Source organism: Phocoena phocoena, chromosome 4, assembly GCF_963924675.1.
Source record: "Phocoena phocoena chromosome 4, mPhoPho1.1, whole genome shotgun sequence".
NCBI classification, from domain to species: Eukaryota; Metazoa; Chordata; class Mammalia; order Artiodactyla; family Phocoenidae; genus Phocoena; species Phocoena phocoena.
In genome coordinates this window covers 100,196,452-100,209,640 of record NC_089222.1, presented here as the reverse complement: position 1 = coordinate 100,209,640, position 13,189 = coordinate 100,196,452, and the positions used below count along the sequence as shown (strand labels likewise).

At 40.2% G+C, this 13,189-nt stretch overlaps 1 protein-coding gene across 1 annotated transcript; it reads right to left on the bottom strand.

Annotated features, from left to right (window-relative positions):
- Nucleotides 1-4,860: 4,860 nt before the first annotated feature.
- CLDND1 (claudin domain containing 1) lies at nucleotides 4,861-12,355 on the bottom strand. The gene is made up of 6 exons (XM_065876430.1): nucleotides 12,257-12,355; nucleotides 11,094-11,144; nucleotides 10,560-10,869; nucleotides 7,960-8,070; nucleotides 6,403-6,540; nucleotides 4,861-6,251 (listed from the first exon to the last, which is right to left on the bottom strand). Exons 3-6 carry the CDS (start codon nucleotides 10,849-10,851, stop codon nucleotides 6,031-6,033), a joined length of 762 nt encoding a protein of 253 aa, XP_065732502.1. The 5' UTR covers nucleotides 10,852-10,869; nucleotides 11,094-11,144; nucleotides 12,257-12,355; the 3' UTR covers nucleotides 4,861-6,030.
- Nucleotides 12,356-13,189: the final 834 nt, after the last annotated feature.

Genomic DNA, 13,189 nt, shown 5'->3' with positions numbered 1-13,189 from the left:
GAAGTGTTAGAATTTTCCCAAAGGTTCTGACGCAGTAAAAGAAGAGCTGGGGTTATAAGCAAATGTCTAAATCTGAAGCATGTGATTTAGATGTGAAAGTCATGGGTTAACAAGAGAGTAGCTCTGCTTGTCCACCTAGGAGGCTGTCTAGTAGTTGGGCGGTGGGAGCCGTACCCACCTTTTCTGGTGGAGGTAGAGAAGGGCCGCAGCACCCCCCATGCAAAGACTCAAGGCCTTTTCCTCCCTTTCCTTCCTCCTGTCATCTTTTTATTTCAAATGGGAAGAGAAAGGGACCACTGCCATAGGGGATGGTTGGATAGTTATGATAAAAGTGGATGCTGCTGTCCCTAAACAAGTCCTGGAAGAAGTCTTAGCCCCGAGTGTTTGAATTCTTTCTAGATATTTTTTAGATAATTTCTTATCTTTCATACCTTTGAATGCTCCTTTAAGTCCAGGCAGGGCAAGAAAAGTGCCACTTTGCAACTTATTATAAGTGTTCGTGAATAACGCTCAGTGTCTGGCCCTATGGTGTGTGTCCCTGAAATCCACTGCCACCCTCAGCACTTAAAATGAACCGTCCAAACCAAATTGTATTGCATGTGGTAGTAGTTCATTTCAGGAGCCTGAGAACAAGCCACAGGAATCCAAGTTCCTCTTGTTCTCTCAGTGGACCTGGATCCAATTTAAACAAGATAAAGACAGATTTTTGATGCAGCTAACCTTAACTCACCAACCGACGCTTAGCAAAATCATTGAAAGACCAAAAAATCCCACACTGGTGCAGACCTGTTTGGGAAAAAGGATTACAACACAATCTTTTAAAAAATCCTTCCATTTTGACATGCAAGAATGGTTAAAGAGCCTGTCTGTACTGAAGCTCTACCTGTTTTGAAGTGAACATTAACAAGAAACTAGATTCTCCCTGATACTGTAGCCCCCAGCCCAGCGCTAAGCCCTGCTGGAGTGCAGCCACAGGACAAGCCACAGCAGCTCCAGCTCCTGCACAGACTGACCACACAGGCCGGGCAAAGGCTGACCTCCTCCCCCTGTGCTGCCTTCGTCTCCTAACAATACCTAGTATTTACTGACCTCTGATGTTTCAGGATCTATGTACCTTCTTATCTAACCCTCACAACAACCTATCAAGGCAAGTACTAGTTCATCTTCATTTTATATGTTCATTCTCAAGCATTTCTGGCTTGTGTAGAGGTTAATGTCAGTTACTCATACCTCTGTCCTTTCTGGTTCTAATCAAAAGAGAAGTAATGCAATGAACTGGTAAACAGACAAGGATCACAGTACTCACCTTTTTTATGGAGGCCTAGTCACTCCCCCCCCCCACCCCCCGACTACAGGGTCCCTGAAAGTACTGAATTAAAGTAATTTGGAATTGAAGCCAAAACAAACGAGGCTTTCTATTACCTCCGGCCAAATCTGAACCTTAGGACCAGCCACTGGAGTGTCCTGGGCTGCAGGTAGACTCTTGGTACAGCTCCAGCTAGCAGTGGTGTGATGGATTGGGGCCCATCTCAAAGAGCCAGATGTCAGCAGAAGAGAGTGCCTGAAAGCACAGGAAAGAAATAGCTTCTAGAAGGCAGGCAGCATGCCAGGTCTGTTTACTCTACAGAGCCCACTGTCTCTTTCTAACAATCTGCCAAGAAGAGAGAGAATACTATTTCTTGCTTTTAAATGTAGCTTTCAAACAGTTTTCAAACATAGCTACTCACTGGAATCACTTGGAAAGGTTTAAAAATATCAGTGACCTAGCTACACCCCAGACGGACTGAACCGGAATCTCTAGCGCACAAGTATTTTCTGAAGTTCTCTAGGCAATTCCAATACGCAGCATAGACTGAGAACCACCCCACGGGGTGGCCAGGTCACTAGGGGTAACCCCATCCACTCTTAATGCAGCCAGTCAAGCACTTCTGAGTGGCTACTTTATGCTGAGCAATATCCTCATTACAACTCTGTGAGGCAGGTATGATAATCATAGCATTTCACAGATGGGAAAAGTGGGACTTGGAAAGGCTAAGTGACAGACCTGGGATTACAAATTTAGTATGCTGTCTCTCCTGAGCTGGATACTGAACCACTATACACTTTGCTGCTTTTTGTGGATGCCATGCTCCCAGCAATCTCTCCAATCAGTTAATACGTTCTTCTTCTTTTGTAGGGAGAAACATACAAGTGTTGGAGAAACTGGAAGAGTTCATTCCAATATGTGCTCCTTAAAGAGAGCATAAACCCCATCTGCGGAAGTTGAAGAAAAAGAATACAAGTTTCCAACAACTAACATTTGTAGCGATTTGAAAAACATGTGTGTTACAGGGTACTAAATCAACAGGCAGTGGGGGTTAATTGTCAAGCAACTAAAGTCAAACAGCAATTTTTTAAACAGAATCAGCTGAATAGTTTTGAGCAGCCCTCTTTGGTACCCTGAGACTGAGAATAGGAAAACTGGATGGCATAGTTCTGCTGTGAAGATAAGACTAAGGACTGTGAAGGAAGGTGCCATGGGAGATTATGCAAACAAGAGACTCAAAGCTGCTTGTGTACGTCCCAGTGACAATACAAGCTGAGCAGAGAAAAACAAGAACACAGGCTAGAAGACTGGGAGGGGCTGGAAGGCTGTAGGAGACGTGAGGTAAATTTCACATCCTGAGACAGTCTGAAGATGAAAGGTGACACATGACCCCATAACTCAAATATTTTAAAAGGTGAAGACAAAAGAGAATTCTCTCTCCCCTTATTCCATCTTTTTAGAACTCTGCAAAGGTAAAAAGTAATATAAATTGGATCTTGCTTTATACAAGTTTGCTGAAAGTGTGCAAGTGTTAGTATGTCAATGTATTAATTTTGCTAACAGAAATTTTAACACTGAAGAGGATTTAAATCTCTTCTTCTAGAGAGCAAATAAGTACTCTAATTTATTCTTTTCACATAATGAATTTGCAGGACACTGGCATATATCATAATTTGATCCAAGGGAAAAATATATCTCATTACAATAGTGTTGGAACACCTGATGAGCAAAAGAAAAAGAATTCCTATACACAGATGTGTTTCCTTGTTTTATTCTCTCAAGTCTGAATCATTACTCCCTTAAGAGAAGAGGGCTGAAAGGAGGACAAGAGACTTCACCCATCTGTGCCAGGACAGAGCTGGGTGGAGCTTGTGAAGTAACAATTTGCATCTTCAACACTATACACATTACCTGCTCCTTTAGCTGCTGGGAAACTTTTCAAAGTGTTGCAACTGGCAAAAATCAGGTTAAATCAACAGGTTGTTTTCATTTCTGGTGAAAGCTTACATAAGGGTTAAATTGTAAAATGCCCTCACACTGCTTTACAATAATTGAAAATGACTGGATATATATTACATAAGTTTTAACAGTGCTAGTCTGCAATTCAGCGATGTCTCTGGAATGGAAAAACAAACTCTAAATTGATTTGTTGTATGGTCAACTCCTTCTCACTGGGGTCACCAATCAGTTCACCTGTGACTTAACTCTATCCATTGCCTCCGCCCCCCCAACACACACACACACACACACACACACACACACACACACACCAATACTTAGACCAGGTAAAACTTTTAACACATTACAATTAAATTCCCGAGACCCTGGTATATTATGACCTAGACAGCAGGCACACAATATTAATTGAACAAATAAATTCTGCCTTTTTTATTGTATTAACTTTTACTGTGTTTATGGCTATCCTTAAGAAATTTTCTAAAATGAGTCTTTGCTAAAAAGGATACAGAAGACATTTATTCACATCATGAAATGAGATCAGGAACCAAAAAATTAAGATCTTAAAACATGTTTCTTAAGTTGCCATAAAACTCACATTCTGAAAAATCTGAAAATTATTTTTTTACACTTCGGGGGTTGCTTTCAAAGATTATGTGAAAAGAGATTAATAGCACTTTCCTTGCCACTGATTTTATGTATTAATCAAAAATGGTCAAATGTCAGTAATTTCATATGGTTCTACTTGACTAGAATCATTAGACAGATGAAAAACCGTAATATTTACACATCAAGTGAAACAATGCAAGCCTCTGTATTCCAAAAAATCTTTGCAGGAGAGAATGACCTCAGCTACTCTGAAATGTGCTTAAACAACACATACTCAGCACCAGGGCTTATGGTGCTAGCTTTCCATATTTAAGGGTGCTACTGGTGAGGCTCAAAAGTCAGATCCTGACTAAGCTTCCTCAATGCACACTAAACACGGGTGTTAGAGTAAGTCACATGTAATTCTGGGGTGATAAGAGGCAGGGATAAAATAAATAACTTCCAAATCCAAAAATGTCATGTTGGTCAATAATTTTAAAATCTCATTCCCCAAAGTGTGCTGTGTTTTGTTCACTTAGCTTTTCTACCTTCCACAAAAGGTGCTGAAAGGCAATGAAACTTCAAGAGTTAGGAGGAGGTAGAAAACTGAGTAACTAGCCATTTCACAGGCAATAATCGGCTGCAGAGTAATACTGGCTTTGTTGTAAGTCAGAAGCCCACTTGATTAATACACAACATAAACACCCACAGCCATTAAATGACTTTATGAAAAACTAGCCATGTTAAGTATGATACACAATGATCACAAAACTACTTTGAAAACATGCTTTAAAACGCTGAAGCATAAGAAATAGTCTCTTATTTTCTAATGGGAGCAAGGGGTTCCCACATTTTCTGGATGATAAAACAGAGACCCAAACACTGGACATAAAGTAGGCCTATAGAGCAACAATGCATTTCCCACAGAAAATCACAAAATCCTCATTCAGAATCCTGTACTTCTTTATCCTAAGGTACTGAGATTTAATCAACTCAGACACTATACACAATTCTGAGTCTCTTCTCATTTTTTTATTTTTTAAAAAAAGACAGATCTAGGATTTTGTAAGAAATTATTACTAAGTTACATTTTTTTTAAATCTGTCAAGTACTACAGTAATGGAATAAATAAATAAGATTTTTTAAAGTTCAATGTTTACAGACATATTTATAAAAAAATGACTGAATTAGAAGACATTAAATAATGTTGATACACACCAGGAAGGGATTAGGCAAGGAAAGGCACATCATTTCACCACAAGAAATAAAGACCATAGTTGGAAGTTAATGACCAGCCAAAGCTTTAGATCTTGTGGTAGTTTTCCTAGCTCCAGAGGGTCATTATGGTGTAACCTTCTTTATGGTACTTAGCTGAAATAAACGTATGGCAGTTGGAGAATTTTACTCTGTGACCCCAACGTAGTGTTTAAAAAAAGCACTCTTTTAGTAAGTCTGGTGTGTGAGGAGGGAAGGAACAAAAATCCAAAACAGTCTGGCGATACTAAAAATCCTATTGACGTATTAAGGAGAGTTTTTTTTAAAAAGTAAAATAAGGTTAATCCCCTTCTCTGGCTGAACTGGAATTCTTGCAGTTACAAAGTTAAAATTCCATGTAAACACTTCCTTTCTTGTAAACAGACACAGTACAGATAAACAACTGAAGATATTTCACCTCAGATGAAGTTATATGCCAATATTTAGAGAAAAAGATCTTAGATAATTTCCTTATTTTAGATAGCCTAAGTCCTTGAAAATAGCCTGGCTGACTGGCTATCTACAACAGCAAAGTGAACGTAAGTTTGGACAATGATTGTTTCCCAAACAAACTAGAGTTTCCAGTTAAACAGATACTTTATCCAACAGACCTCAGCAGAACTTGCTTTGGGTCAGCCTCCTACTACCAATTTTCTTTCACAAATTTGTGCCAAGAGTTTACCCAATTTTTTTGTCTGGACTCTGAACCTAGATTAGTTTGACTGAAAGATGGAATTACTCAGGTTCCATATAAATTTTAGTGGTATTAAGAAACAACTGTCTGTGTGAATAAATAAAATGGATTTTCAGGATAAAATGAAAATTAAAAAAAGAGTTAAATTAAAAACAACTGGGGGGCAGATAAGGGAAAATATTAATATCAAAAAATCATAAAAATGGCAATTGTAAAGCAGGCAGCTTCCCACTCATGCCACACGATATGCCTTCATTAAGGTGTACTCTTTCCGGTTGGTATGAGCGGCCCAGATGAAGAGAGCAGAAGCCATGAACTGTAAGGGAGCTGAGACACAAGCCAGGCAGAAGGACCATCCAAATTCGCCAGACACATTCTCAGGCAGCTCTAGTTTCTGGTGGAGTAGTTCGATTCCAGCAACGTAACAGCTCACTGAGCCCAGTGTACACAGACCTTGGAAGAAAATTTAGAAAAAAACAAAAACAAAAAAACATAGCTAGATAAGAGCATGGTAAGAGCTTTCCAGGCAACACAACAGGGCAGTAATATGGGATCCCTAAGGAGACAAGAAGTAGGTAAAACTAAGTGTGATGACAAGACCCACCTGCAAGGAGATGGAGAATGCCTGTGGCAATGGTGGGGTACAAGCTTCGGCAGATACAAGCACAAAGTCCAATCAAAGCCCCAAAGCACATCAAACCTAGACTAACAAAAGGTAAAAGGAACTGGCAACGCCAAAGATCTGATTTTAAAAAAGAGAGAGAGAAAAAAGAAATGTTACCATGATTTCAGTTTTCTCATAATGGCAATTTCTTTCATATTCTAATTAGAACTTTTCTCAAAAAGTGAGAATAAAGTATGCTAACATTGAGGTTTTTTCCTAAAGCACATTATTCAAAACAATGCTAACTTTCTCCTGATAAAAGTAAAAGGACACTAACAATTAACTGTTACTGAGGGCTTCCTGTGTGTCAGGCACTGTTCTATACATGCTTTGTGTATTAAACCCCCAAAATCTCTATGAAGTAGGTACTATTACTATAATCTCCATATTATAAATGAGGAAACTGAAACAGTAGGTATAAATAACTTGTACAAGGTAACACAATTAAGTGGTAGAACCAGATTTGAAGCAAAACATTCTGGCTCTACATACAAACAAATTTAAGTCCTCATAGGATCTTAAGACAGGAATAACAAGCAAATGAATAGAGATTATAAAAGACCTGTTAAACAAATATACATAAAGCACAAAGCAGAGGATCTGGTATATACCAGGCACTCAATAAATCAGTTTTAATTATCATAAATTCCCTCAACAACATGGGAAAAAAAGCTGATGACTTTACAAAGCATCCCATTACATTTTCAAATTATTTTAATTATTATCAATGTAGTAACATCAACTTCAAACCAAACTTTACCTTTTAGTGCTAGTTTTACTTTCTGGAACTATATAAAAGTCTTTTCTCTAACTTCCCTTCAAACTCTGTTAGTAATAAACTTCTTCTTATGCATTTACAATGCAAAATTGAATACTTGTCATTTATTCAATGTTCCTTCTCATGACGTGGTCATTCTTCCAGGCAAGCTCCAGTAACCCTCTATATAGCCTAGAAACTAGGTCCAAATATGAAGACAGCATTTCCTAGGCCGCCTGACCATCAAGGAGTAGAATGCTCGTAATAATTATTTTCATTTGTTTTTGACATCTACACCTTGGTTACTACCACCTAAGACTGGATCAATACTTCAGCAGGCCTGATACTTGTTGACTCATATAAAGCCTGCAGTCAACTTTTTTCACATATCCCGATCTGAACTCAGATAAATGAAGTGTTTAACTTAAATATAAAAATGTATCATTTATCCCTGTTAAACTTCCTCTTTAAATGGGCCCATTAATAACATCTTTTGGATGGTCTGGATTCTGTCACCCAAGGTATTAGCTGCTCAACTTCATAGTTGTGATTTGGTAAGTATGTATCTAACTTCTAAAATGTGTTATCAACAGAACAGAGTTTGTTGGGATAATGTTAAAGACCTTATTTCAAGTTGACACAATGTACAATGTCATCCTGTTCCAAAAAGAGTTCAACGAAAGGGAAATAAAATTATTTTCTTTTTTTCCCAATTGTCTTGCTGCGTTCAAACTACTCACAGGTCCGAAGCAGATCGATCCCACTATTGTGGTTTCCAGGATCAACAAATTTCTCCTCGAACTGCTCATTTAGCGTGAAACTGATACATTTTGTGACCATATCAAATGACTCTGGAACGAGAATAACAATGATTGCTTGTTGTTTTAATTTTAAACATTTAACAAAAATCTCTTTTAGTAATTATTCTCTGAAATAAAAAGTGATATGGAAAAATGTTCTCAGGGGAGACAGCAACCTCTTTGGTCCTGAGTGACACACAGGCTTCACCAATGCCCAAAGGACCAACGGTTCTCAGCAGCAGGCTTAAGACATGGGTTCAGGGAGGAGCAGTAAAATGAATTAGAATAGGTAGTAAGAAGACTAGGAAGAAGCAGTGGACAAAGAAACTTTGATCTTCTCCCCCAAACCTACTCCATCAGCCATGTTCCCCATTTCAGGTAATGACAATTCCATTCTTCTTGTTCCTCAGACCAGAAACTTTATAGTCATTCTTGCCCATATGCAATTCCATCAGGAAATCCCAGAGGCTCTACCTTCAAAATATATCCAGAATCAGGCACTGCTCAGTACTACCATCCTGGTCTTGAGTCATAATCATCTCTCACCTGAATTGGTGCAATAGCCTCCTAAGTCTCCTGGCTTCTGTCTTGGCCAGCCACCTGTCTGTTTTCAGCACATCTTCCTAGGTGACCAGATTATCTTTCCTCTGCACAAAGCTCCCCAGTGGCTCCATCACACTCAGAGTAAAAACCAAAGCCCTCGTCACACCTAGAGAATCCTGCGTGATTTGCCCTACTCCCTCTCCCAGGATGTGTCTCTGACACATACCCAACTCTTCCCCCAGCCCCCTCCTTCCAGCCCAGGGAATTCCTTGCTGGTTCTGGAATACTTCAAGCATGCTCCCACCACAGGGCCCTTGCAGTTGTTCCTTCCAACCTAAATGATTCTCCCTGCCTCCACAACTACCCATATGGTCAACTCCTTCACCTTTATCAAGTCTTTCCTCAAGTGGTATTTTCCTGTTGCAGCGTATCTTGCCTTTATTATTCCATAGCATAACTTATGCCCACAAACATCCCCTTCCCTATGTATTTCCAAACCCCCTTTATTGTGCTGTATTTTTCATAGCACATGTCATCTTCTACTATCTTATTACTTATTCTGTTTATACTATTATACTTATTGTTTATTGCCTGTCAGTCCTTATCAGAATGTTAGCTCCCCTCGGGGGCTTCCCTGATAGCGCAGTGGTTGAGAATCTGCCTGCCAATTCAGGGGACACGGGTTCGAGCCCTGGTCTGGAAAGATCCCACATGTCGCGGAGCAACTGGGCCCGTGAGCCACACCTACTGAGCCTGCGCGTCTGGAGCCTGTGCTCCGCAAGAAGAGAGGCCGCGACAGTGAGAGGCCCGCGCACTGTGATGAAGAGTGGCCCCTGCTCGCTGCAACTAGAGAAAGCCCTCGCACAGAAACGAAGACCCAACACAGCCAAAAATTAATTAATTAATTAATTAATAAAATTTAAAAAAAAGCAGCAGAGCAATAGTGTTAACTGGAGCTTTAAAAAAAGAATATTAGCTCCCCAGGAGTAGGGATTTTTATTTGTTTTTTTCCCCTAATGTACTCCAAGATCCTAGGCCCTGGAACATGAAAGAATGCACTAAATATTTGTTGACTGAATAATAAACGATTGCTAAGATTCAAATATCAAGTGCTCCTATGCTCTCATAAATAGAATTGAACATTTTAAATAAAATTCAACCAACTTTCACCTCTTTCCAAACTACTTTCTTTTTTCCATACAAAATCACAACTATCAGCCTTCCGATGTATGGTAACTCAAGCCTGTTGTGCTGTGATTTGAATATAGTGCTTCCCACCAAGAGCCCAACAGAAGTAGGCATAAACAGAAACAATTTATAAAGCTGTTCCTTACAGAGAACTCTAAAGCTTCCATCTTAATAACTGGAAATTAAAAATTTTAAATGTTAAGAATGCTTACAAAATAAACCTGAGAGGCAGTTTCTTAGATTTTTTTTTTTTTTTTACTTCTGTAATGGATATTTTTAACCTAAAAACTCCATCAAGATTGTTGTAAAACAGTCTCAAATATGCAGACTTAAACACAGAACTGGTGGAATTATACCCTCTAAGATTTAGTGGGCAAATGATAATATCAACTAAAACACAGCTACATATAAAATGACTATCAATTCATATGTGTTGACTTCATTTTGGATACTAGTTCTTTTTACCAGTTACTAAGTATTTGAAATCTTCCAGTGTTCTTTTCCAATTATTTTCTCATGACATGTGAGTTTAATACAAATATTTTAATGAGTGGGTAAATAAGTACAAAGATTTACAATGATTTTCCCAAGATAAGGACAGTTACTCATCCAACCAATATTAATGAGTATGATGGTAATTCATGGAAGCTGGGGAGGGAAGTGACCGGGAGAAAAGAAATACATAAGATTTCTTTTTTTGGGGAGAGAAAGAACCCACAAACCTGCTTATACATAACTGGGCCATCATCACATCACTTTCTCTATTATAGAGTAGGTAAAGGAGACAAAACTTAAAATAAGAGAAATACCTGTCCTTTCTGGTGGACTATACCAGTATGTGTTTTGGGGTATAGTGATACACCGTCTCCACAATCCCACTGTGCCGTTATTTCGGAAAAGTGCATCATTATAAGTCTTTTCATCTGCCTCATCACTAGCAAAGTCAGTCCAGATACTTTTGTTCAAATCGCTGGAATTTTCTTGAACTGGACTTCGATACTCATACCAGAAGTCTGTGCCAATTGAGGCCGCCATGTAGATGGTAGAAATGAGGCTAAGCACACAAGCAATTACAAATGCTGTAGCAAAACGGTTATCCATTCTGGCATTCAGACTGCTCTGTTTAAAAGTTGAAGAAAGAACAAAAGTTAGACTTCAAGGACAAACACAGATTTTGAAAGGAATTATGTCAAAATCACCCTTTACCCTATTCCCCCTCCCAAGGCTCTTTAAAGTAATGTATAATCATTAATGAATTTTAAAAAAAAAGGAAGCAAGCATTTTTTAATTAAGTTCAAAACAAAACTCATTATCACAAAAGTACTTATTGAATGCTCACATACCCAGGATGCTACGGAGACAGAGGTCTTGTTCTCTAGTCTATCACCTGCACACTAAAACAGACAACACTGAAATGGACATACACATTACAGATACAAACAATAGACATGCCCAGAGTCAGCAATGTACCTTGCATACATTTTTAATGACAGACTGCAGAGCATTAAGTGTTCTGGGTCTGAGTGTGAAAAAAGCATAGGAAAAGGAAGCAGAGGAAATCGGCTCCTCCCAGTTTCCTCTGCATAGGGAAACCTTCTAAAACAAGGTTACGAGTAAGGAGCTATTTAAAAGACAGGTGAAAATGTTTGTTAACCCAGAAAGAAAGGTTGTTCCAGGCGCACGGCATAGCAAAGAGAATAACAACATATAATAATGCTAGATTCTAATCTGCCCCTAATCCATTAAAGCTAAGCCAAGCTCTTTTACGCTGCCAAAGTCTTCACTCCTATCTACTCTACCCATTCCTTATACTTCTGAACCTCCTCATCTGCAAACTAAATGATCCCTCCTCAGCCAGAAAGAAAACTCTGGATTAGGCAAATATTAACACTCCCAAGGCGTGGACAGGGCTCACTGGCAGTAGTAAATGGCCGCAGTAAAATGACTCAAGGCGGATCAAGCTTAGTCAAATACTGCAAGTATATACCATGACCGCGCCAAACACCTTAAAAAGGAGCACGAAAACGGGCTCGCAAACTGGGGTTGCTGAGTTTGGGAAATGGCAAGTGACTCAGGAGAGATCAGAGCAATTACAATAATTAACGATAACTCCAGAAGTTGGGTTTGTATTTTTATTCTTTTTAATCCTTTTTCCTCCCGGTGGCTCTCAAATGACCTTAAAAGGTCCCGAACACCGGGAGCGGCGTTTCGCCCAGGCCGGACGCCTGGCTCTGTCACCTCGCGCGGCGCACCCTGGGGTCGGGGGTGGTCGAGACCAGGCGGAGCTGCGGCGGGGCAGCCCTCCGCGGTCCCCGGCCAGGGGCCTCAGGTACCCGAGCAGGCCCCTCCCCGGACCACTCGGCCAAGGGAAAAGCCCCGCCCCAGGCCCCCGCGCAGAACCCGCACAGCCCCGGCCGCGCCCGGGGATGGGGCCCCTCTTCAAACGGATGGAAACACCGAACGGCTACGCGACCCCCGCCCGGCGACGTCGGCCCCGCTCACTCACCGCCCATCCTCCTGCTCCGCCAGCTTCACCCTCAAGCTCAAACCACAGCACCCTACTCTCCCCGCGCCTTCTCTGACGCACTTCCCTGCAGAGCCCGCCCCCTCCATAACTCCTGCGCCTCCGCCTCCTCCCCGAGCCCGGCCTGGCCCCGGCGCCGAGGGGGCTTGTGGGAGTTGTAGGAGGGACAGAGGAAAAGCTGCGAGAGGCGGTGGACGGCATTCTCGGTGCCGCGCGGCGCATTGTGGGAGATGTAGTTCCGCTCCCTAGGTGAGCAAAAGCGAAGTCTGAGCAGATGGATTCTTAATATTTTACTAAGGAAGGGACGAAGGTCCGCCGAGTAAGGCGACCTATTTCCGGTCACTACTAGTCATTAATTGTGACGAATATGACTCAGATTTTTCCAGTCCTGTGCTGTCCCTACCACCACCCTGCTTATGAACAGCAATGTGATTGTACTTTTAAAATATTAACGCATTGATTTTCTCTCCCACAACCTCACTCCCATTGCAGCAGATAGTCTTTCTGGTTTTACTGTTTACGTTTAGACTAAGAAGGATGTAACCTGACAGAAGGTATCCAGCTAGAATGTAATGACATTCTTCGGGTTTCAGATAGTTTTTGTTTGTGGCTGCTTTCTCTTTGTGGCAAGTGGTATTAGTTTTCTCTTTATTGCAGTCAATAAAAATAAAATAAATTACAAAATAATAATTTATTTTTAAAATAAATTACAATTTGTTGAAGAAAAATATTAAAATAAATTAATTTTAAAATAAATTACAATTTGTTGAAGAAAAATATTAAGTTAATACTGAGGGTCCCAGATATGTCAAAAAAGTGAATAAAGAAATTTATGTAGTATGAAAAAGACTGAAATTTGGAGAATATTGCCTTAAGCAGATAAGGTCATGGACAACCTCAGAGATTGCAGATGAC

Bases quoted from the DNA above. Each gene is read 5' to 3' on its own strand.
- CLDND1 (XM_065876430.1), bottom strand. From the start codon at position 10,851: ATGGATAACCGTTTTGCTACAGCATTTGTAATTGCTTGTGTGCTTAGC. The intron at 6,541-7,959 runs GTGAGTAGTTTG...TTTTAAAATCAG, and splicing joins GATCGATCTGCTTCGGACCT to ATCTTTGGCGTTGCCAGTTC. The intron at 6,252-6,402 runs GTGGGTCTTGTC...TTTTCTTCCAAG, and splicing joins CATTCTCCATCTCCTTGCAG to GTCTGTGTACACTGGGCTCA.